At 44.2% G+C, this 25,540-nt stretch overlaps 2 protein-coding genes across 2 annotated transcripts in view; both read left to right on the forward strand.

Annotated features, from left to right (window-relative positions):
• LOC112067817 (transcription activator BRG1) overlaps nucleotides 1-8,435 on the forward strand; it is a 31,355-nt gene extending 22,920 nt beyond the window's left edge. Inside the window, exons 23-31 of the mRNA XM_070438606.1 lie at nucleotides 5-237; nucleotides 685-762; nucleotides 993-1,211; nucleotides 1,336-1,607; nucleotides 1,762-1,870; nucleotides 6,332-6,433; nucleotides 6,685-6,826; nucleotides 7,308-7,444; nucleotides 7,756-8,435. Of these exons, the coding sequence (XP_070294707.1) occupies nucleotides 5-237; nucleotides 685-762; nucleotides 993-1,211; nucleotides 1,336-1,607; nucleotides 1,762-1,870; nucleotides 6,332-6,433; nucleotides 6,685-6,826; nucleotides 7,308-7,444; nucleotides 7,756-7,788 (1,325 nt within the window). The 3' untranslated portion in view covers nucleotides 7,789-8,435. The remainder of the gene's footprint in view (nucleotides 1-4; nucleotides 238-684; nucleotides 763-992; nucleotides 1,212-1,335; nucleotides 1,608-1,761; nucleotides 1,871-6,331; nucleotides 6,434-6,684; nucleotides 6,827-7,307; nucleotides 7,445-7,755) is intronic.
• Nucleotides 8,436-14,489: 6,054 nt separating this feature from the next.
• Nucleotides 14,490-24,678, forward strand: LOC112069617 (low-density lipoprotein receptor). Its single transcript, XM_070438607.1, has 19 exons — nucleotides 14,490-14,627; nucleotides 19,456-19,581; nucleotides 19,706-19,828; nucleotides 20,006-20,383; nucleotides 20,519-20,641; nucleotides 20,738-20,860; nucleotides 21,045-21,164; nucleotides 21,532-21,657; nucleotides 21,784-21,955; nucleotides 22,112-22,339; nucleotides 22,453-22,571; nucleotides 22,690-22,829; nucleotides 22,965-23,106; nucleotides 23,386-23,529; nucleotides 23,644-23,717; nucleotides 23,826-23,892; nucleotides 24,033-24,107; nucleotides 24,233-24,396; nucleotides 24,546-24,678. Exons 1-19 carry the CDS (start codon nucleotides 14,570-14,572, stop codon nucleotides 24,576-24,578), a joined length of 2,535 nt encoding a protein of 844 aa, XP_070294708.1. The 5' UTR covers nucleotides 14,490-14,569; the 3' UTR covers nucleotides 24,579-24,678.
• Nucleotides 24,679-25,540: the final 862 nt, after the last annotated feature.

Below are 25,540 nucleotides of genomic sequence, written 5' to 3' on the forward strand. Positions count from 1 at the left end.
ATCGGGCAGCGGAACGAGGTGCGTGTGTTGCGTCTCTGCACCGTTCAAAGTGTGGAGGAGAAGATCCTGGCTGCGGCCAAGTACAAGCTGAACGTGGACCAGAAGGTCATCCAGGCCGGCATGTTCGACCAGAAGTCGTCGAGTCATGAGCGTCGTGCCTTCCTGCAGGCCATCCTGGAGCATGAGGAACAGGACGAGGTCGGGGCCCCGGGGGGCTGGCGCGCTGGAGGGGCGTTGGTGGGTGTGATCATGACCGTCCACCACACTACCCAACCACCCACACGCCTCCCTACCATTTAACCTTTCTTTACTTTTTTCTCTCCTCTCTACCTTCTGGATTTAGGGGCTGTTCCTTTTTTTAGGTTTGGTTTCCCCTCTTCTCCTCTTCCTGCCTTTTCTTTAAAAATGTTTCTTTAAAAATGCTCTTTTTCAATAACATAGAACAGACTTCCAGTTAGGAAGGCTACTATCTATACTTGACAGTTAGTAGGAGCAGTGGTTTCCTGGTAGACGTATGCATCACACCTATTGTAGGATATTCACTCCAATACATCACGCGCTACATGTTACAATGCACTTGATATGATACTAACATAACTGATAAGCATTCAAGAATTCTAGTTCAGAGACGTGGCTCTGAGACACCACTAACAGCCCTGTGTTCACCCTTTCGATTGTCTACAGGAGGAGGACGAGGTGCCTGATGATGAGACCGTCAACCAGATGATTGCCAGGAGCGAGGAGGAGTTTGACCAGTTCATGGTCAGTCCCATAATTCTTCAAGATTTAGAGTAATGTAGTCTGAGTCTTGCTTGAGGCAACTGGAGGCTTCACTATCAATCTCTAGACTGAAGACTGCCCTGTTGGAGTCTTTGACACAACCTCAAGTCTGATAAAATGACATCCATGCATAGACTTACGATGGAAATCTACTATTCTTCAACTGTTCTTTTTCCTCTTTTCTTACACTGTACCTCCCCTCTCCCCTCCAGCGTATGGACCTGGACCGGCGCCGTGAGGACGCCCGCAACCCCAAGAGAAAGCCCCGTCTGATGGAGGATGACGAGCTGCCCACCTGGATCATAAAGGATGATGCCGAGGTGGAGAGGCTCACCTGTGAGGAGGAGGAGGAGAAGATGTTTGGTCGCGGCTCTCGCCAGCGCAAGGAGGTGGACTACAGCGACTCACTCACAGAGAAGCAGTGGCTCAAGGTCAGCTATCCAACTGTTGTAGTTGAAAAAGATTTTAGCTAATAATTGAAAGTCCTATAACTGAGATTACCGTCCTCTATCGTCTATGCCCTGCAATGCTGATGTGTGGTTCCCCCTCCAACAGGCCATAGAGGACGGTAATCTGGAGGACCTCGAGGAGGAGGTGCGTCACAAGAAGACGACCCGGAAGCGCAAGCGAGACCGTGACGACATGCCCGGCCCYGCCACYCCCAGCTCCAGCGGTGGTGGRGGTGGTCGCAGCCGTGACAAGGARGAGGAGGTCAAGAAGGCCAAGAAACGCGGGCGRCCTCCGGCTGAAAAACTGTCCCCTAACCCCCCATCCCTCACCAAGAAGATGAAAAAGGTGGTGGACACTGTCATCAAGTACAAGGACGGGTGAGTTGGTGAGCTCCTATGTCTGGATGACAACTCAGTGAAGATCAGCACATGACAACATATACAAACACAACCTACTTTGTCATGTAATGGTCAGAGCAGAGCATGTTGAGGTGGACTAATCCCGGAGTTTTCCTGTTCTCCTATTTCACAGCAGCAATGGGCGCCAGCTGAGTGAAGTCTTCATCCAGCTGCCATCCCGCAAGGAGCTGCCTGAGTACTACGAGCTCATCCGCAAGCCTGTCGACTTCAGGAAGATTAAGGTATGGCGCTAACCCATTAATGTATCGGTTATAAGACTAAATCAAATCAAACTTTATTTGTCACATGTAGACCCTACCATGAAATGCTTACTTCCAAGCCCTTAACCAACAGTGCAGTTCAAGAAGAGTTAAGAAAATATTTACCAAATAAACTAAAGTAAAAAATAATAAAATATATCAATAAAATAGCAATAACGAGGCTATATACAGGGGGTACCGGTACCGAGTCAGTGTGCGAGGGTACAGGTTAGTTGAGGTAATTTGTACATGTAGGTAGGGGTGAAGTGACTATGCATAGATAATAAACAGTGAGTAGCAGCAGTGTACAAAACAAATGGAGGGGAAGGGGGGGGTCAATGTAATAGTCCGGTGGCCATTTGATGAATTGTTAAGCAGTCTTATGGCTTGGGGGTAGAAGCTGTTAAGGAGCCTTTTGGTTCTAGACTTGTCGCTCCGGTACCGCTTGCTGTGTGGTAGCAGAGAAAACAGTATGACTTGGGTGACTGTTGTCTCTGACAATTTTATGGGCTTTCCTCTGACACCGCCTATTATATAGGTCCCGTATGGCAGGAAGCTTGGCACACTGATGTATTGGGCCATATGCACTACCCTCTGTAGCGCCTTAAGGTCAGATGCCAAGCAGTTGCAACTTTTATAGGATCTGGGGACCCATGCCAAATCTTTCCAGACTCCTGAGGGAGAAAAGGTTTTGTTGTGCCCTCTTCATGACTGTCTTGGTATGTTTGGACCATGATAGTTAGTTGGTGACATGGACACCAAGGAACATGAAACTCTCGACCCGCTCCACTACAGCCCCGTCGATGTTAATGGGGGCCTGTTCAGCCCACCTTGTCCTGTAGTCCACGATCAGCTCCTTTGTCTTGCTCACGTTGAGGGAGAGGTTGTTGTCCTGGCACCACACTGCCAGTTCTCTGACCACCTCCCTATAGGCTGTCTCATCGTTGTGAGTGATCAGGCCTACCACTGTTGTGTCGTCAGCAAACTTAATGATGGTGTTGGCGTCGTAGGTGAACAGGGAGTACAGGAGGGGACTAAGTACACACCCCTGAGGGGCCCCAGTGTTGAGGATCAGCGTGGCAGATGTATTGTTGCCTACCCTTACCACCTGGAGGAGGCCCGTCAGGATGTCCAGGATCCAGTTGCAGAGGGAGGTGTTTAATCCCAGGGTCCTTAGCTTAGTGATGAGCTTCGTGGGCACTATGGTGTTGAACACTGAGCTGTAGTCAATGAACAGCATTCTCACATAGGTTTTGTTTTGTTCAGCCTGCGTAGCACTTAGGTGGCTACCGGACATGGTGTGCTACGGAGCGGATCAATAATATAGGTTCAGTCCTTCGCTTCCTCGTGGGCACAGTGAGCTATGGGGTATGGTCTGCATCGAAACATGTTACAGTGGGGAGAACAATATTTGATACATGACAATTTTGCAGGTTTCCCTATTACAAAGCATGTAGAAGGTCTTGTAATTTTTATCATAGGTACACTTATCACTGTGAGAGAGGAATCTAAAACAAAATCCAGAAAAATCAACATTGTTCTGATTTTTAAGTAATTAATTTGCATTTTATTGCACTGACCGAAGTATTTGATTACATCGAAAGCAGAACTGAATATTTGGTCAGAAAATTAGTTTGCAATTACCAGAGAGATATACGTTTCTGTATTCTTGAACAGTTTGCACACACTGCAGCAGGGATTTGGCCACTCCTCCATACAACAGCTTCTCAGATCCTTTCAGGTTTCGGGGCTGTGCCTGGGCGAATAGGACTTTCGGCTCCCTCCAAAGATTTTCTATGGGTTCAGGTCTGGCGACTGGCTAGGCACATCCAGGACTGAGATGCTTCTTACGGAGCCACTTCCTTAGTTGCGTGTGTGTCTTTCGGGTCGTTGTCATGCTGGAAGACCCAGCACGACCCATTCTTCAATGCTCTTACTGAGGGAAGGAGGTTTGTTGGTCAAGATCTCGCGATACATGGCCATCCATCCTCCCTAATACGATGCAGTCGTCCTGTCCCTTTGCAGAAAAGCATCCCAAAAGAATGATGTTTCCACCTCCATGCTTCACGGTTGGGATGGTGTTCTTGGGTTGTACTCATCCTTCTATTCCTCCAAACATGGCGAGTGGAGTTTAGAGCAAAAAGCTCTATTTTTGTCTCATCAGACCACATGACCTTCTCCATTTCTCTTGGATCATCCAGTGGTCATTGGCAAACTTCAGACGGGCCTGGGACATGCGCTGGCTTGAGAGGGGGACCTTGCGTGCGCTGCAGGATTTTAATCCATGGACGGCGTAGTGTGTTACTAATGGTTTTCTTTGAGACTGTGGTCCCAGCTCTCTTCAGGTCATTGCACAGGTCCTGCCGTGTAGTTCTGGGCTGATCCCTCACATTCCTCATGATCATTGATGCCCCACGAGGTGAGTCTTGCATGGAGCCCCAGACGAGGGTGATTGACCGTCATCTTGAACTTTTTCCATTTTCTAATAATTTGTGCCAACAGTTGTTGCCTTCTCACCAAGCTGTTGGCTATTGTCCTGTAGCCCTCCCAGCCTTGTACAGGTCTCAATTTATCCCTGATGTCTTACACAGCTCTCTGGTCTTGGCCATTGTGGAGAGGTTGGAGTCTGTTTGATTGAGTGTGTGGACAGGTGTCTTTTATACAGGTAACGAGTTCAAACAGGTGCAGTTAATACAGGTAATGAGTGGAGAACAGGAGGGTTCTTAAAGAAAAACTAACAGGTCTGTGAGAGCCGGAATTCTTACTGGTTGGTAGGTGATCAAATACTTATGTCATGCAATAAAATGCAATTAATTACTTAAAAATCATACAATGTGATTTTCTGGATTTTTGTTTTAGATTCCGTCTCTCACAGTTGAAGTGTACCTATGATAAAAATGACAGACCTCTACATGCTTTGTAAGTAGGAAAACCTGCAAAATCGGCAGTGTATCAAATACTTGTTCTCCCCACTGTAGGTATTACAGACTCGTTCAGGGAGATGTTGAAAATGTCAGTGAAGACACTTGACAGTTGGTCCGCGCATGCTTTGAGTACACGTCCTGGTAATCCGTCTGGCCCTGCGGCTTTGTGAATGTTGACCTGTTTAAAGGTCTTACTCACATCAGCTACCGTCTGTGTTATCACACAGTCATCCAAAACAGCTGGTGCTCTCGTGCATGCTTCAGTGTTGCTTGCCTCGAAGCAAGCATAAAAGGCATTTAGCTTGTCTGGTAGGCTTGTGTCACTGGGCAGCTCGCGTCTGGGTTTCCCTTTGTAGTCCGTAATAGTTTAAGCCCTGCCACATCCGATGTGCGTCTGAGCCGGTGTAGTAGGATTCAATCTTAATCCTGTATTGATGCTTTGCTTGTTTGATGGTTCGTCTGAGGGCATAGCGGGATTTCTTATAAGCGTCCGGATTAGTGTCCCGCTCCTTGAAAGCGGCAGCTTTACATTTACATTTAAGTCATTTAGCAGACGCTCTTATCCAGAGCGACTTACAAATTGGAAAGTTCATACATATTCATCCTGGTCCCCCCGTGGGGAATGAACCCACAACCCTGGCGTTGCAAGCGCCATGCTCTACCAACTGAGCCACACGGGACCACGTGTGGCTCAGTTTAGCCTTTAGCCTTCAGTTTAGCCTTTAGCTCGATGCGGATGTTGCCTGTAATCCATGGCTTCTGGTTGGGATCGGTACGTACGGTCACTGTGGGGACGACGTCGTCGATGCACTTATTCATGAAGCCGATGAATGAGGTTGTATACTCCTCAATGCCATTGGATGAATCCCGGAATATATTCCACTCTGTGCTAGCAAAACAGTCCTGTAGCGTAGCATCCGTCATCTGACCACTTCCATATTGAGTGAGTCACTGGTACTTCCTGCTTTAGTTTTTGCTTGTAAGCAGGAATCTGGAGGATAGAATTATGGTCAGATTTGCCAAATGGAGGGCGGGGGAGAGCTTTGTATGAATCTGTGTGTGTGGAGTAAAGGTGGTATTAGAATTTGTTTTATTCCTCTGGTTGCACATGTGACATGCTGGTAAAAATGTGGTAAAACTGGTTTAAGTTTGCCTGCATTTAAGTTTTCTTGTTTGCTTATGACCTTATAGAGTTGGTTGATTGCGGTCTTAGTGCTGCATCAGTCTGTGGTGGTAAATAGACGGCTACGAATAATATAGAAGAGAACTCTCTTGGTAGATAGTGTGGTCTACAGCTTATCATAAGGTACTCTACCTCAGGCGAGCAATACATCGAGACTTCTTTAGTATTAGACATCGCAGGAATCGACTAGGGAATCGCATTCAGTAAAACAGTTCTTATGGGAGGTTAGGGGACTGACAAGTGACATCTAGCTGTCTAGTCCTGATCTTCTCTGTCCTGTGTTGTGCTTTGCTGGTCTGATGACTATTCTGATGTCCTTTCATCTGTTCCCTCCAGGAGAGGATCCGCAGCCATAAGTACCGCAGCCTGAATGACCTGGAGAAGGATGTGATGCTGCTGTGTAGTAACGCTCAGACCTTCAACCTGGAGGGCTCTCTGGTGAGTGTCCGGCAACAGGGAGGGAGTGAGGGGAAGGCAGACCGTTGTTGGGCATGATAAGACAACGTTGTGTGGGTGCTGGGATATGGAGGGCCTGTTTCAGCCCAATGTATTACAGATCCGAGGAGACTTGTCAAAACCTTTATGGTGAATTGAATGGAACCTCTCATACTCTGAAGAAATGTCACAGTAGCCTGTTACCCTGCTGCTGACATCTTCTATATTTCTCTGTGGCGTCTCTCACCCCCCAGATCTATGAGGACTCCATCGTACTGCAGTCAGTCTTCACCAGCGTCAGGCAGAAGATTGAAAAGGAGAAGGAGGAAGAGAGTGAGGGAGAGGACAGTGAGGAGGAAGAAGAGGAGGAGGTGGACGAAGGCTCTGAGTCTGAATGTGAGTGTTACAGTATTTACATATGCACTTAGTGTCATAGTCCACTGTTAAAAGGGCAATCTGCCATTCTAACAACAATGCATCCCACCCTCCCCCCAGTGTCTGGTAAATAGCTGACTGATGGGGCTGTTGAAACCACTCTCAAATTCATAGACTGAGCCATGATTGCATAATTATAGTTTTAACCATGTTTTGAGGCTGTACAGTGTTTGTTTACAATTACATTGTTTACAAAGGAGTAAAACAAGTTTATATTTTTGATTCTGGTGGAATGTGACAATTTAACTCAGCACATGAGGCATTTATAACTTATATTCTTCAAGAATCAATGGGTGTAAATCATTCATTTAAAATTCCAAAAATAGATGTTGCAATCAGGGATTGCCCCTTTAAACTATTTAATAATTTGTTGAACTTTTGAAGAATTGTATACTCATGGATTTGTGTCCATGCTTCTTCTTTCTTTCTCCCTCTCTTTCAGCTCGTTCAGTGAAGGTGAAGATTAAGCTGGGGAGGAAGGAGAAGGAGGGCAGAGGGAAGGGCCAGCGCCGGAGGGGCCGTGGCTCCCGGGCCAAACCTGTAGTGAGCGACGACGACAGCGAGGAGGAACAGGAGGAGGTAAGACACATGCACAAATACATTGAGACACTACTTAACTGTCAATTTAAGCTTCCATTCGAAGCTGTCTACTGTCCTGACTGAAGTTGACCTCTTCTGAGCTCTTTGCACTGAAGGCTGTCTAGCAACACTGATTAACTTGTGTAACTCAAACCAGCAGTATTTTATTTGAATTGACTTTAACACTTAACATTTCTGAAAACAAAAACAAAAAAATCTTAAACGTCTACAGTAGACTAGGCTGGTGATCAACAAGCTATGTTGTATTGGGTTGAAGGATTAAGTGTTTTTTCTTCGGCCTTCTGTTCCAGGTGGGTTCGGCCAGCGGCAGTGAGGAGAACTGAACTGAACCACTCCTATTCTGCGAGGACCAACGGCCCACTGAGACCCTCGACTGGAACTTATATATTTTACCTAGATTCTATAGCAGGGTGACAAGCCAGTGGAGAGGGGCCTAGTTTTACCTAGATGAGCTGATTTTTAGTGAGACAAATGTATTCCATAATTAAAATACACCATCAATTAAAAATAACAAAAATTATAACAAAAAAAAACACTTACATATTTAAGCAGGCAATCCTGGTATGAATAGCTGGACTGTATGTCTTTTTGCCTTGTTGTTTTCTCCTGGAAGTGATTTAAGGTGGACAGGGTTTGATTAGCAGACTGATCGTGGACCATAGGGAGASTTTGCTGACTTTTTAAGTGAGTTTGTTTTGTCGTTTTGTTTCCTTTGAGATGGAGCTGTGTGACCGGAGTCGCTGTGGTTTCTAAGTCCCTTGAATGCATGTCGTTTGGTCTGTGGAAATGCACCTGGGTGTGTCGTTCTATTATATCTCTGTTTAATTTAAGAATWCAAGTGAGATAACGGTACGTTCCCCCTTAGGCCTTCCTCCCGCTACGAGTGAGAAGGGAAGGGCGGGACTCTGTCTCACGTCTGTGTCACTGGATTCCAAAAAGTACAATAAAGGCGTCTCGTAATTAAACTTTCCTCAATGCTGTTGTCTTAATTCACTTTATGCACTACACATGATTGATTGCTGTATCCTAAATGTGTTGAATGGAATGAACTGTTAAGCCATCTTTGACTAATTGTAGTTATCTTGTATGTACACTAGATGGCCCTCTCACCTTGACCAGATAACTACTGAATGCCTCTGGATGAAAAGCCATGGTTTAAAGAGCTGTTTTGTTGATGTTTAGGTTTAAGATTTTCTCCTTGAGTCTGAACTGTAAACATGCTGACTACTAAATGAATGCTAGTTTGCTATGATAAACTGAATTATATGAATTATGTATTTTAGGCCACAGTGCTTTTTAAAGGCTTGTAGCACTCACACAGTTGTATTTCAAACAGTGTTACTCTGGGCGTGTGTGAGATCCTGCCAGGGCTTCCATGCCTCTGATCTCAGATATACACCAGTTTCTTCTTCCTCAGGTCACTCACTGACCCTGCTGTGTTTACCCGCTCCCCCTCACACTGCTTTGTTCCAGCCATGGGCTCATGTCATAACACCTGGACAAATACATTTTTTTGTGTGTGGAAAGTCGTTTTTCAGTAGAATGTTTTTGAATGSATCTGCAGTGGAGTCCGTTCTCTCCTCAAATGGTTTGTCGACTAATTTTAAGTGACTAAAGAGCTACCGTCACCGCATTAACCATGATGGCAGAGATTCTGACTGCGCTGGGACCAACCTCTGTCTAGCCTTCTTATTCTATGTTAACATGGGCAGTTTATTTTGTAGTTTTTTTTACTTTGTCATCGATTAAAAAATACATTCCAATAAGAAAGCTTATTTGCTAGGAGGGATGATGGTCAGAAGTGGTGAAGTTGAGGTGAAATCTGAAGAGATAATGGATGATGGACAAGAATGTGAGTGTTGAAACCAGGAGAACAGATCAGTGTACAGGATTTACAGCTGGCGCCCCACAGGGGTGGAAGAACCAAGTATCCAATGGAAAAGTTCCTCTCGCTGCACTGTAGGCAGGCAGGAAGAGGCCATGGTCTGTTATGAATAAGGGGTCTGTCATGGATGTGAGCTGTCTTGAGGGGTTGAGTGGAGGGCAAGGCGGACGGGCTGCAACCAGTGGTTATGTTTCAACATGTATCTGCACAAGTTGTCTCACATTGTCATATCTCCAAGACTCGTGACATATGAGAGAAAGCTGGATAGCAAGGTTCCAACAGAAGTGACCTTGAGTGTCGGACACAATCTCTCATTTGAGGACAATGTAGTCATTTTTCTATATATTATTCAGTATCCACCCAACGTATCGCTTATCTCGGCCTTATCCAATTGTCCAAGGCCAGAACATTGTAAAACAATTCTAAAAGCAATATGCTTCCCTCCCATTAGAAATATAACCATGCTTTTGTATTGAGATATTAGATCCATATGTTTTCAGGAGTTTGACAGTTAAGTCTTGGCAAATAAATAATGGCAGTCCTTCCAGTTGGTTGGTGATGGATTGCCCTGTAGTCTACAGACTGATGTTTTGCTAGGTGAAGGCCTCCATGTGAAACATCAGAGTAGGCTACATGCCAAGAATCTAGTGCTTTCCTCATTTTAACTTTATAATGCATCTAGTGCAAGGCACCCGATGTCTACGCAGTATGTGCTTCCCAGGTCTGTCAGGATGGATCACTGGGCCAACAGGCTCTACTGCAATTGGAGGAACCTGATCTGACTCTCATGTCTCCTCTCTTGTGAGGGAGAAACGACTCTCATTCCCAGCCGACACAAACTGGTTGAATCAACGTTTTTCCAATGTAATTTGTCAACGTGTTGTGATGTGGAATCTGCATGGAAAATACATTGGATTTGAAAAAAGTCATCAACTGTTGTTTTGAGGGTGAAATTTCAACCACAGGATTATGTTATCATGGTAACCAAATTCCAACATAGATAAAATGTGTATAAAATATGTAGAATACCTTTAAAACAATGTCAGATCTTCAAAGTTATATCCACTATCAGAAGAAAAAAGAACAGGCTGGGCAGAACCCCTTCCGTCTACAGTTACCCTTTGGTCTCCCATCCAGGGTTTTAACCAAGCCCAGCCCTGCTTCATCCCAAACAAAAAAAATATTTGTCACTGACTACTACCTATGTGCTATCATAGGAATGATTGTTGAGGGATTTCCACCTGAAAAATGAAATACACTGAACAGAAATAAAAATGCAACATGCAACAATTTCAAATATTTTACTTGTCTGCCATTGACAATTCATATACCCATATCACAACCCATTCATATAAGTAAATCAGTCAATTTAAATAAATACATTGGCCCTAATCTATGGACTTCACATGACTTGAAATACAGATCTGCATCTGTTGGTCACAGATACCTTAAAAAAGTATGCACGTGGATCAGAAAACCAGTCAGCATCTGGTGTGACCACCATTTGCCTAATGCATCTCCTTCGCATAGAGTTGATCAGGCTGTTGATTATGGCCTGTGTAATGTTGTCCCACTCCTCTTCAATGGCTATGCTAAGTTGCTGGATATTGGTGGGAACTGGAACATGCTGTCATACACGTTGATCCAGAGCATCCCAAACYTGCTCAATGGGTGACATATCTGGCGAGTATGCAGCCCATGGAAGAACTGTGGCATTGTGTTGTGTGACAAAACTTCACATTTTAGAGTGGCTTTTATTGTCCCCAGCACAACATGGACCTGTGRAATGATCATGCTGTTCAATCAGCTTCTTGATATGTTACAACTGTCAGGTGGATGGATTATCTTGGTAAAGGAGAAATGATCACTAACAGGGATGTAAACAAATTAGTGCACAAAATTTGAGAGAAATAAGCTTTTTGTGTGTATGGAAAATATCTGGGATATTTTATTTCAGCTCATGAAACATGGGACCAACACTTCACATGTTGTGTTTTTATTCAGCATTGCTAACAAAATCATTCCAAAGGGTAGGTTTAACAGAGCAAATTAAATGTGACCATACTTTATCACTCATATTCTACTGAGTGGCACAGTGGTCTAAGGCACTGCATCTCAGTGCTAGAGGCATCACTACAGACACCCTGGTTTGAATCCAGGCTGTATCACAACCCGGCTGTGATTGGGAGTCCCATAGGGCGGCACACAATTGGCCCAGCGTTGTCTGGGTTTGACTAGTGTAGGCCGTCATTATAAATAAGAATTTGTTCTTAACTGACTTGCCTAGTTAAATACAAAATTATATATATCATCATTGATGCTATTTAGGCTTATATAGCATTTGCAATGTTATCAACACTCAAATATCAAAATTTGAAGGAGAAATATATTTTTCTTGGATAGCTCCATCTGTGTGTAACAGTATAACTTTAAACCGTCCCCTCGCCCCGACACGGGCGCGAACCAGGGACCCTCTGCACACATCAACAACGGTCGCCCACGAAGCWTCGTTACCCATCGCTCCACAAAGGCCGCGGCCCTTGCAGAGCAAGGGGAAACCCTACTTAAGTCTCAGAGCAAGTGACGTAACTGATTGAAATGCTAGTAGCGCATACCCGCTAACTAGCTAGCCATTTCACATCCGTTACATGTGCCACTGGTTTAGTCTGTCTTTATTTCCAGTTTGTCTGAAAATTTATAATTGATATGTTGGATTCACGTCTCCATCTTAACCAAAAATCTAAGGTAAAGAATAGGACTAAATCAAATCAAACTTTATTTAAAGTGCATTTACAGTTTGATTTTATTTAGTCCTATTCATTAACTTGGATTTTTGTTTGGGATGTCCGCCAGATCATAGGATGTTCTACAGTACGTGTGTGAATTTGACCATTTTCCTGTCCTGCTAAGCATTCAAAATGTAACAAATACATTTTGTGTGTACAGGAAAATGTATGGAGTAAAAAGTACATTCTTTTCTTCAGGAATGTAGTGAAGTAAAAGTTGTCAAAAACATAAATAGTAATGTACAGATACCCCCAAAAATGATTTAAGTAGTTCTTTAAAGTATTTCTTCTTTAGTACTTTACACCACTGTTGTCCTCATTGTTTACATAGGCTGCAGTGGGAGGGATTGCAAATGGTGAGATGCTGTAGGGGGCGGAGAGATGGGTTAGTTGGCAGTGGGGATGGTGCACTTTCTGGTTTCAGGTGAAAATAGGATGGGGTGATACAGTATGCTCACCTTACCTCCACTCTGAATTAACGGCTTTGTTCCTGCTCTTTAAGGACTGTGTTTATAGGAAGCTGAATAGATGATATCTGAAGAATGCTTTTCCCTGCAATGAGACATATGTGCTCAATCAGCATTCCAATAGCAGGAACAGTGAGGGCAGCATAATTAGTGACAGTCTCATTAGGCACTTCTGTGGTTCTCCTTTGCACAGTTTCAGAAGCTTTCATGCCCCATGGCGGGCTATTCAAGGGCCGGTCACTGAGAGGACCCACTCTCACCAGAGGACTGTGACTGTCAACTCCTATTAATGGTCTCAAATATTATGTTAGCTTTCTCAGAATCCATGTGAAGGAAATACATCTCAATCCTGGAGTAAAAACCAATTAGCAATGATTCTTTTGTAAGGTATTGTAACATGAAATTGAACTGTTAATCTTTCATCTTGATGTGGTGTAGTATGATCCAAATCTGTCTGACATAATCTTGATTACATCTGTGTTACCACTCCCTGTTACTAAATAAAACACCATTGCTTCAGAAGGAGAGGGTAATAGCTATATAATTWGCTGTCATCATCAAAGCCTTGGCTTCTCCTGCCATCTTATTTCCAGCTACTGTGTGTAGCTAGATCCTCAACTCTGATGTGAAGCCACTATTAGATTACAGTTTTTAGCTTGTTCTATTAGATCCGAAATAAGATAGGGAGCTGCAGTCAGTTACTGGTTGACAGAGGATGACATACTAATACTGGTTGGGTCAGCAGACCCATGAGAACTAGAGCAGTTTGACTACTTGTTTTGCTATTATTTGTGTTGTCACGCGTTGCTGCTCTGACCATGAGGGAAAAGCACAGTCGTTTGGCTATGGCATTTTTGTGTTTTGTATAAGAGATGSTGCGTCATTGCACACTGATGGACATTGGATAGATCAATATTAAAAATAGATAGAGCAAGTACAAACTAGATGAGAATTAGTCCTCAAGGCCATCAGGATAGACCTGATCACATGTTCTGTGCTTATTGTTTGGTTCACTAACATCCTATTTATTTTTCTTCTCTCCCCCCACTCAGTTCTGTTGTATTTCATAGGGACAACCTCGAGGAACCCCAACAGCCTATGTCATTTTCTGTTTGTGTCTGGATTGAGCTGAGTCATGAAAATGTACAATTTTATCAAAATGTCACAAGATAGGTTCTACATATCTCAGTAAAACTATCACTAATAAGAATCACCTTTATAGTTACCAGTTTTACCAACTCCACGGAAAAGCAAGCAAATATGTTTTGACCAAAACTTCAAACAATCTTTATCTATTGTTTTGACCAGGGAGATCCTGCTTTTGAATACTTAGAAGCGCCTGTCAGAATGAGCTTATAGACAAATATTTGGTATGTCTAGGCCCCCCTCTAATGTGTGTGTGTGTGTGTGGGTGTGGTGTGGGTGTGGTGTGGGTGTGGTGTGTGTGTGTGTGTGTGTGTGTGTGTGTGTGTGTGTGTGTGTGTGGTGTGTGTGTGTTGTGTGTGTGTGTGTGTGTGTGTTCGTGCCTGAGCTTTAAGAATGAACTCAAGACACACATACACACACAAAGGGTTAAACAGTAGTAAAATAGAGCGTCTGAAGACACGCCTTTCGATAAAGAGGCTCTGTATTCCAGAGATCACACCACTCCAAACCCCGCCCTATGCTTCTTGGGCTCCTCCCGTTCCAACCCACTCCTGGACCACATTGAAATTGCTCTGATGTTGCCAAACATGATTACACTGTCAGGAGCATCCTTGTCTAACCTCTCGTCCCAAGCGCATCTGAATCCAGAACATAAGAGCAGAGGAACTGAATAGCTTGGAAGCAGTGACTTTAAAATAAAACAATCGTTTTAACTTGGTAAAGGAATAATCATATAATATACATTGTTATAGCTGTATCATTGTACCTTATTGACAGTCAGAGTAAAGTGTAAATAATTTTAACAATTTGGCTGCAGACTATGGGGCGGCTGCTGTGCGTGCTGTTGGTATTCCTGGCTTGCTGTGTTGTCCAAACAAGTAAGTATCTTTATTGTAACATAGGTCTACTCTAGTGTATCGTAAACTTCGGGAATAATTCCCCAATTCATTTGGCTTATTTGTTATTTGTTCCATTAATGCATAGTGGCAAAGTAAGTATATTTTTAAACATAGCCTACCTTCTTGTTAAATATTATGTCTATCGTAAATGGCAGTTATCAATCGATTTGAAATGTTTAAATAGCCCACTCTTGGACATCGCCTGACGCATCACGACGGGGGAGGGGGCTAGTTATTTGTAGAATGTAGGTCAAATTTGTGCTGCATCTTGAAGAAGCTGCGATAGTGTGCAACACAAATGGTTTCTTATTATTATCAGAACACAATGCGTAGGCGAGTATTTATTTTGTCATTGTACTCGCATTTACCTTTAGATACATTTACATGATCTATTTTTACCGGCATTTGTTTGAATGAACTACGTTCACTGCCTCTGATTTGTTGTTGGCCATGAGATTCCGTGGCCAATCAGATTTGAGAATGTGCAACAAGACCTTTCCGAAAGCTTGTTGTGGAATAGGAGCCGGGTCGAGGCTAAATTATGTTTGCATTATAGTGCATGCTGAGAAGAGCAGGAGTTTACATTTTTGCGCTATTGTGCAATACTTTTTTGTGTAAGACAATTATTTTGTTAGTAGGCTATTGTTATTTTAAAGCTTCATTGCTACATCCATTTTAGGATTTATAAATTAAAGGGATACTACGGGATTTTGCCAATGAGGCTATTTACTGGCAAGTAAAACGTCAGAGTCAGATGAACTCGTGGATACCATTGGCCAGTATGAAGAAAGTTTGAGGTAGTTTAGCGAGCCAATGCTAACTAGCATTAGCACAATGACTAGAAGTTTATGGGTATCTACCTAATTATATATACACCCATTGATTATATTTTTTATTTAACTAGACAAGTAAGTTAAGAACAGATTCTTATTTACAATGACGGCCTATCCTGGCCAAACCCGGAAGATGCTCGGCCAATTATGGGACTCCTAATCACGGCCAGCTGTGATGCAGCCTGGAATCGAACCAGGGACTGTAGTGATGCCTCTAGCACCCAGATGCAGTGCCTTAGACCGCTATGCCACTTATACATACCTAATGAGCTTAGTCCAGCTGTTGTACACCATCAGAACCCAAAATATAAGCTTTTTTCCCTCCAATGTTAGTAAACAATATAGGCTAAATGTAAACAAACCCTGCATAGTCTCAAAACATGGTTCAAATTATAATGTTGATATCATGGATGGTCAGTCCTTGCATCCATAGTCTGGCTGTGTCTATGAATTTGAGAGAGGTTACATTTCTTCAGGCCCATCCCTCAGCTTTTTACCAAAACAGAGGCGGGGTGATGCTTTTTTGTTTCAACTGCTCATTCTAGCTTTAAAGTGCAAAAATCTTCCAAATTCAGGTACAGCAGATTACAAGTGAGTTATTGTATAATTAGGCTACATAGCAAGGCTGCAATAGACTAAATGTGTTCTCAATTGATGCAATAACCAGTCACATTGCAATCTAGACTCTCTGGTGTTCACTCATGTTTTTGACTCTTTCATGATGTATTGATGGCCCTATGATGTCATTGTGGTGGGCCACCCTGAGAATGAAAGGAATCCCTCTTGCCCACCTCCACAAAGCATGACTTTTAAGTATTCCTCTTGAGGCAACATTCCAATGTATTGGTTCAACACCATCAGCCCTGTATGCAATAACTTCCAGTGTTAGTGTTGGGACCAGTATGGAAATGTTTGGGAAAAAGTGCCAGGAACGTGTTGGAACTGGCTCTCACACTCCTATCCATTGACACAACAGAGTTGTGTTGTTGTGAGAGCATCAGCAGTCTGAAACAGTCTGTGRTCATTCTCACATTGTCCATTGTCTTATCAGGAGGAGCGGACATCCCTCATATTGCGCAATCTGTAACGTGCAGATATATCGAGAATGTGACATCGAATGGTGACATCGAATGGGAGACTCACACTGGGAACTTGATTCAAACTCTTTGCAAATAATCAGAAAGAATACCGTTTTTGCCTTGACATTTTCTGAGGGCCTAAATGGAGAATGCTGAGCGATAAATAAAAGTAGTTGCAGAATGACATGCRCCATCTCAAAAAAGAGCTGTTCCATCACCTATTTAGAAAGTGGTACTGATTAACTGTAAGCCTGTGCAAATCCCTTTATCATGCTATCTGTGAACCATGTCCATGCCTTCTAAGTGTCATATTAAGAGATTTTTACTTTTATTAGCCAGCTTCAACAGCTCATCAAACAGTGGGCAGAGCTGTTTACTCTCCTCCAGCTTGTCCTGATAGGGGACGGAAGATCAATTAAACACACCACACATCAGAGGACAGACAAACAAGTATGCCACGTTACATTTCTCCCCAAGGTTAATCAGTAAACCTTGTCATTCCGAGCCTTTGATGGACTGAACTTTAAGCCTAACCAAATGTTATTGAAGGCAGGGTATTCGCCTGCATCTGACCATCATTTCTCTCTGYGAATGAGGACAGGTGGARATGATAAAGAGAGAGAGAGACTTTGATAGCCTTTAATTAGAGTTTGCAGGTATTAAGTCAATATACTCACCTGGCCCTAGAGGGTCATATTGTGTTCATTGTGTGAGTTACTAGAACCCAACTGTTTTCCAAGGGATGGCAGTGTGAAATGTGATCACATCTGGGTATTCTTTTATGTTCTCTCTCAGTTGTGTGGGTATTCATTCACGTGTTGTTCTGCTRTTATTTTGTGGCTWGTCTTGTTCACTCACGAGMGAACTRTATAGATAAGACAACCAGGTAAGATAAGATTAAAGTCACTYATGATAAAACCTTTAAAGAAAGGGAYTGCACATGGAAGAGGGTCCCACCAATACAGCCGCCCATAGTATACTCTTATATGTGGACAGCTGGGTCCAGAACTGGAATGGCAGTAACCTGTTTAGCTGTGGAGACATGGTGACTGAGGACATTGACTTCTCATGTTCATAGTGTTTGTTCACAGAGTCATATCTGTACTAGATTTCCCCATTTAATTTCCATCCTCTTTCCCAGATCTGCTGTTGACATCTGTTGAATAGAATGGAAAGAAAAGCAACAGAACTGCTCTGTCACAGTTTATGACCAAAATATCTCAGTAAAGAAAATGTAGGCCAAACTATGAGCCTTCTCTTAAATGAGCATAAATTGTTAAATCTTTCCAAATTCCCTTATTTACATTCTTGAAATAACATGGTAGTGCAATTCAGTAGGTTTTATTGTTCCTGCACCTGAAACCGTTGGTCAGAAACTAAAGATTCACCTCACCCAGGAACTGTCCTGTTTTGAAAATCCATCCCCAGTGGTCAGTGAAAAGAGTATCTGGCCCACTATTGTCTCTACTGTTATTATCATGCAAACCTTGCGCTTGACCCAATCAGCTACCAGTGGTGTGATTCAAGCTCCTCCCTCTGTTCAAGCCCTCTGGCTCCTATCAGAAACAGGTGTCCATCCAGTGTTTTGAGGCCTAAGTGCAGGATAAGGAATTCCCAGTGGCATCTGGACACTGCTGTGAGTCATCTCTGCGGCCAGGGGCACTGYTGTACAGTACAGTGTCTTAATTGGTTCTTCCAGTTCACTAACTAGGGTGATTTAGATAGGGGGTTGGGTGGAGAGCTGTAGGAGGTCTAGAATGTCTGTTTGATGGATGAAGAGCATTCAGAGCTGCATGGAGGATAATGAAGATGTTAAGGAGAACATAACATCAGCCAGCACTGTATGTCTACGATCTCTTTTCATTTGTCTTCAGTCACCACCACCCAATTACTGACAAAAATCTACGTTCTCCACTACCAATGGCAGGTGTAAAATTAGTGTGTGTGTGTGTGTGTGTGTGTGTGTGTGTGTGAGTGCATGTGTGTGTGTGCATGTGTCAGTGTGTTTGAGTTGTAGATTCTCCACCTTCCTCCTCTATAGGCAGGTTGGAATTTGCATGTGTATGTATACATGTATACGTACAGTATGTATGTTGAGAGGGTCATAATGGGCCTCTCCCACCCATCCCCCTGCCTCTTTGTTGATGTGTTACTAGCATCCCAGCCATAGCCCACTGAACAGCCATCCCCTCCCCCACRCACTGTCACATATGACTGCAAGCTGGGAAATGAGACCCACCAGATGCAACCTGCTCTGGCACTTTTGTTTTAACTCTATACATTCTGATTTATGGTCTGCTCAAGTATTTGCCTCAGATAACATCTACAGAGTTACAGAAAACAGACAATGTTTCCTTTTCCTGTGGTTTATTATGATGTCAGGATACAGGTGTTCAAATAATGTGTAGTGTTCTTGACTGACCTGACAGTATGTAGATGATAAAGCAGAGAAATACCACTGGTTGTCCTATCCTGCTAAGGCTTTGCATTGGCATGGGCTTGGCTTGCCACGCAACCCCTCTCGGGAAAGCGTCTGATTTGTGTACTTTGCCAGGAGTACCAGTACCAGATCAATGTGCAGCTATATACAGTGTCCTCTCGGGAAAGCGTCTGATTTGTGTACTTTGCCAGGAGTACCAGTACCAGATCAATGTGCAGCTATATACAGTGTCCTCTCAGGAAAGCGTCTGGTTTGTGTGCTTCCCAGAAATAAATAGAACAGCAATTGGTTTCATTCATAAGAAATGTATTGTCCCACTATACAATGTATCCGGGGTTGTAAATGTTAGTCAGTTAAATGCTCCTTAAAGCCCATTTTGATTTTGAGATTTTGTTGTTCACCAGAATGAATAGTCATGGACTGACCGTGTGGGTACGTGTGTTTTCCCCTTATAGACGCAGAGACAGTATGCGGGATTAGGCAGTTCTTGTGTGGGAACGGGAAGTGCATTACGCTGAGATGGGTGTGTGACGAAACAGATGATTGTGGAGATGGAACTGACGAGCTCCCCGGAACCTGCTGTGAGTAACACATACCGCCGTAGCTAATAGGAATACAATAGAGGATTGAACCACACTTCTAGTTCAACATCTTTTTCAGTTTCAGTCACTGATGGTTGTTCTCTCTTTTCGGTTGCACCTGTAGCGGCCAGAACATGCAGAACCACAGAGTTTAGCTGTGGTGGACGTCTGAACCAGTGTGTTCCCAGTACCTGGCTCTGTGATGGCAAAGCAGACTGTGAGAATGGAGCTGATGAGGAGAGCTGTGGTGAGTGGTCCTGTCTTCTCCACTCTCTATTGTACCCTTCTCSCCAACTTACCTCCCAACATTTCCCCTTCTTTCATCTACTCTCTCTTTTCCCTRTCAGTCCCATTCTTTCCRAACTGATATAAGCCTGACAAATGAGGCTCCSCTCTAACACACACYTCTCTGTTCCTCCCACAGCGCCCAAGCYCTGCACAGATAACAAATTCCGCTGCAGTAACGGCCAGTGTGTGTCYGCCTCRTTTGTGTGTGATGAGGAGTTGGACTGTGATGACGGGAGCGACGAGGCTTCCTGCCCACCCACCACCTGTAGCTCCACCTCCTTCCAGTGCAACAACTCTGTGTGTGTGCCGCGCCTYTGGGCCTGCGACGGAGACYRTGACTGCTCGGATGGCTCCGARGAGTGGCCCCAGAYCTGTGGGACGCGAGCCSCTGAGYGTGCCCCCAAGRCCTGCTCCCTTCGGGAGTTCCAATGTGGCAGCGGGGAGTGTATCCACAGCAGCTGGGAATGTGATGGAGGGTTCGACTGCCTGGATCGCTCTGACGAGACCAACTGTAGTGAGTACATTCCCTCTCTCATATTACCCTTTTATTACTTCTGTTAGCTATATTCGCTTTAATATTTTCTGTCTTTAATATTTAAGTTGCATATGGATTTTTAACTGACCTCTCAATCTCTCATTCTCTCCATAGGCCGCCTCACCTGCCGCCCCGATGAGTTCCAATGCGGTGATGGCACCTGTATCCACGGCGGRCGCCAATGTAACCGCCAGTACGACTGCAGAGACTTGAGTGATGAAATAGGCTGTGTCAATGGTAGGCTCTTGCCCCACATAAAGCTACTACCCCTGTGACCTACTGGAATGGTAATACTACCTTTGTGTTATAGTCACACTCTCCTCTCCTCCACAGTGAGCCATTGCAAGGGTCCCACCAGGTTTAAGTGCCGTAGTGGGGAGTGCATCAGCATGGAGAAGGTGTGTGACAAGCAGCGTGACTGCAGGGACTGGTCAGATGAGCCTCTCAGAGAGTGTGGTGAGTATGAAGATGGAACATGTACTTAGGGGGYAWATWGTTTTGRCTATGGTTAGCTTCTCACGTAAAATGAGTTGGATGGAAWCCYTGGGAATGCTATCTAGCTGTGGTTGCTGAAAGAAAGYAGGAGTTGTGGACTGGTGTGTTGAACTGTCACTTTTCTCTCCTCTAACCCTCCCTGCAGATTCCAACGAGTGCCTGTACAACAATGGCGGCTGCTCACACATCTGCAATGACCTGAAGATCGGCTATGKGTGCCAATGCCCCACCYGCTACTACCTGACGGACAAGAAACACTGTGAAGGTTAAACTCCTTACCACTATAGCTGCATTTGTGTCCACAGAGCCCAAAAAGTTGGCTCAATCAGCAGCCCTATTGGATCTGATGTCCTTGCCAATGTGGACTTCAGACTGTACATCCTTTAGGCCTAGTGCCAGGCGATGTGCCCATTGATACCTTTGCCTTAGTTCAATCCTGTATGGCAGTGTAAAGCTGGTGATAGTGGGGTGAGAAGGTKTCTGTCCTGACTGGACCACTTCCCTGTGGAGCCATGKTGACRCAGTGCTGTTACTGTCACACCCCCTTRGTCTGACRCTARGCCACCYTTTACCTTCTCCAACACTGTGCCAGTTACACAGACGTCATATCTGTCCTGTACCTCTTCCRACAGATATCGATGAGTGTGCCAACCCAGACATCTGCAGCCAGATCTGTGTCAATCATATGGGCAGCTACAAGTGCGAGTGTGAGGAGGGCTACCAGGTCGACCCAGCCACWAAAGCCTGCAAGGCCATCGGTAAGTATTGGACCMAAGAAAGACTGAATGCTTACTTTGCTCATGTTTTGATCAAGTTTATTTTTAWAWTGTCATGGGTCATGCATTGCAGTTATTGGAACGATACTCTCTCGTCTGATCACACAGGCACTGTAGCCTATCTGTTCTTCACCAATCGCCATGAGGTGAGGAAGATGACATTGGACAAGAGTGAGTACACGCGTGTCATCCCCCGCCTGAAGAATGCAGTGGCTCTGGACATGAACATGGTTGCCAAGGAGATTTACTGGTCTGACCTCTCCCAGAAGAAGATCTACAGGTGAGCAAAGCTTCCATGTTATCTTTATCCATAGAGCCCTGTTGTAGGCCTATTGCTCCCAGTGATATTTTGATGAGGATGATGATTAGAATGATGATGATGATGGTATAATAAATATATTTTCTCTCTATTGTTCACCCTTCTCCTACAATCCAGCACCTCAATAGACTTGGCTGCAGACACAGCGCAACACAAAGTTGTGATTGACAGCGACATCGAAGCTCCGGAGGGCATCGCCTTTGACTGGGTCCACGGCAACATCTACTGGACCGACAGTATCCGCAGCAGCATCTCCGTGTCAACCGCCAACGGGAGCCGCCGCAAGACTCTCTTCCAGAATGACCTGGCCAAGCCCCGCGCTATTGTGGTCGACCCCCACAGCAAGTAGGTCCCACACTGGCTTCAMYAATGAGCATAATGACTGAAACWTTGAGCCTACACAGGATATCTGTTGAATGATGACATGCTTCAATAAATGTGTTCTCCTGCCCTCSTAGRTTCATGTACTGGACTGACTGGGGAACTCCAGCCAAGATTGAGAAGGGAGGTCTGAACGGAGGYGACCGTGCTGCTCTGGTCACAGACYACATTGTGTGGCCCAATGGAATCACCCTTGGTGAGCACTTTCATAACTTCCTACCTTTGTGTGTGAGGGTGCGCATGCATAATTGTGTGTGTGTTTCTGCATGGTCACTCTGGTCTGACTAGTTTCTCTTGTCCTATCCCCTGGTCAGACCTGCTGAACCAGCGGCTGTACTGGGTGGACTCCAAGCTGCACACCCTCTCCAGTATCYACGTCCAGGGTGGTGGCCGAAGAACACTCATTATAGATGAACACAGGCTAGCCCATCCCCTAGGCATCACTGTGTTTGAGGTGAGTGCCAAAATTACAACTTTAACTTTTAAATGAGSCACTATGAAAATAAGTKTGAAAATAARCATATATATTTKATATGTTTATGCAGKGATTAGAAATGTTTAAATGGAGTACTGTGTATTCTGTGTGTAGGAAAGAGTGTTTTGGACAGATGTCAGCAACAATGCCATTCTGAGTGCCAACCGTGTGACAGGCAGGGACATCAAGCCTGTGGCAGAGCACCTGGTATCCCCAGAGGACATTGTGTTGTACCACAACCTCAAACAGCCAACTGGTATGTATCAGGTCTCTCAGKTTTTTAATCTTCCCATAGTTAGTTAGATCAGTAGTTTGTTTATGCAAGAGTAGCCATGGAGTTAGGCACCAATGGGTTTTTGCATGACGGTTGCACCTCAGGGATGCATTTTATTCAAAGTGCTATTTTTTTGTCTGGAGCCTCAGACTATTACAATTAAGTTYCAATGCTGCAGTAGCATAGCAATAGCAATGTGCTTTCTATTGAGACAAACCAGTACCCAGACTTAATCCRCTCCTCCCCTCTGCCCCACTCCAGGCAGGGACTGGTGCAAGGTGGCCAACGGAGGCTGTGAGTTCATGTGTCTYGCAGCCCCCCAGGTGGGCATACATTCCCCCAAGTACACCTGTGCATGCCCTGACAACATGCTGCTGGCCAAAGACATGAGYAAATGTGTACCAGGTATATATCTAGCTAGCACCCTCAGCCTCTCTATGTAGCATAACACAGYGGAAATATATGATCCKTTGCTTCCTGTATAATATCTAACCTAAGTGTRATCTGTATATTGARRAGCTGCACCAACACCTGCAYCTCCAGTCAAGCCCATTGTTCCCGCCRCCAACCCCCCACCGGCACCCGCSCKKKCKRKKSRRYCKRCRCCWGCKCSRSCKYCCKSRYKSYCCKCRAWSYRCSCRARCARKGRTACSKCWGRMKRMCCRSSSKCTKCCKYSKCTYRSKKYRSRYWSRCKCYKKKRSCRCAGCCAGATAGACCCAGGATCCCCCAGGCCCAGACTACCACAATGCCTCAAGTCACCACTCAGGGTAAGCATGACTTAAATGTGTGCWCTCATTAAATGCAGGAGTTATCAGCAATGAATATTTTTAAAGATGAGACTTTCCTGGGACATCACACTTTGACATGGTGTATCATTGGTCTAAATCTGTCTTGTTTTTCCCTTCAGACATCCGCCATGAATTTGCTGCTATACCCACAGCCCCTTCAACCCCTGCAGCTTTATACATCGCGCTGCCTATAGGTAAGTTGCTTTAACATCACTGACTTAGACACACAGTTAGCATGATTATTACACACCAATGATGTTAAAACCCCACTTTAGTATCAACAAATCCCCTCTGACCTGTATGTCTCTGTGTCTCTCAGCCATTGTGTGTCTGGTGGCCTTTGGTGCCATGCTGGTGTGGAGGAACTACAGGCTGAAGAACACTAACACCATTCACTTTGAAAACCCAGTCTACCAGAAGACCACTGAAGACCAGGTGCACATATGCAGGAGCCACAGTCCAGACGGCTACTCCTACCCACCGGTAAGAGGRCAATCTGTCATACACAGTCAATCTCAATGTCACTTGGAGTATGCTAGTGTTTTTGTATTAGCATATGTAGCCTATGGTATGTTGTACAGTAGCTGTAGTTCAGTGACCTAATGTATTACTCTTTGTTTCCTTCCCCTCAGAGACAGATTGTGAGTCTTGATGATGAGGCTTGACCGTAGTGCTGCCGTTCCCTGCCAACACAAACGCTTTAAGAGGAGAAAGCAGAGGAGTAAGAGAAACATTTTATATAAGCTACCTGGACAATCTTATTTTTTTACCTCACAACCTCAAAGACATAAGAAGGCAGAGAAAGTGTCATACCGCTGACCAAACCACTGTGTGCTCAAAGACAAATGGAAGCTCTGGAAAGAAAAGCAGGAAAAGGAGGAAGATTTCTCATTCATGTGTCTTTCTTGCCCGTTTGTGCACAATCCAGAGCCATAAGAGACCATCAACTCATCTCCACCAAGCTTGAGTTTTATTGGCCCATTCTACACCATAGTATTTTTCTCAGAGACMATTTGTCTGAACTGTGAAATGTCTTACAAATYSAAGACTYTTRAGAAGTTGAACCKCATTATGAAAGAACAGTAATGTAATTGTAATATTTGAGTGTTTTGTGTTTGTGAAGAAGTGCCCTTGATATATGAGGTGACTGCAACTTTATTTAACACCACTTAGAATTGAGAAAAATCTCTCTTTCTTGTTACGTAGAATTCAGAAATTAGGTATTGTAAATAACGTAGGTATTTATTTTACTTATGTCCGAGACTGACAAAATGTTGAGAAATAATGAGCGGATCATATCTTTTACTATGTCTAGACTAATTTCTTTGTTCCTGAATTGTTTTAATATCAAAATCMGACTTAAACTAACACCTGAGCCACTTGTTGAAATGAAACCCTTTGATAGTGAATGTCGTCTTGAATTCTATACATGAGCCAATTTTACCTCTATAACATCATCAGACAGGGACAAAGTCAAATCATAGRTTTTTATACCAATCGTCCACATTGCCTCACTAGTGGAGCACTATCCAAATGGACAGTTAAACACACTGACACTTATACTGTATGTCTATGTGCCTTGGTAACACTATTGCTGTCAATTTCCCTAATATGGTGTTTAATTGCA

This window comes from Salvelinus sp. IW2-2015, unplaced genomic scaffold, assembly GCF_002910315.2.
Source record: "Salvelinus sp. IW2-2015 unplaced genomic scaffold, ASM291031v2 Un_scaffold1058, whole genome shotgun sequence".
Taxonomy (NCBI): Eukaryota; Metazoa; Chordata; class Actinopteri; order Salmoniformes; family Salmonidae; genus Salvelinus; species Salvelinus sp. IW2-2015.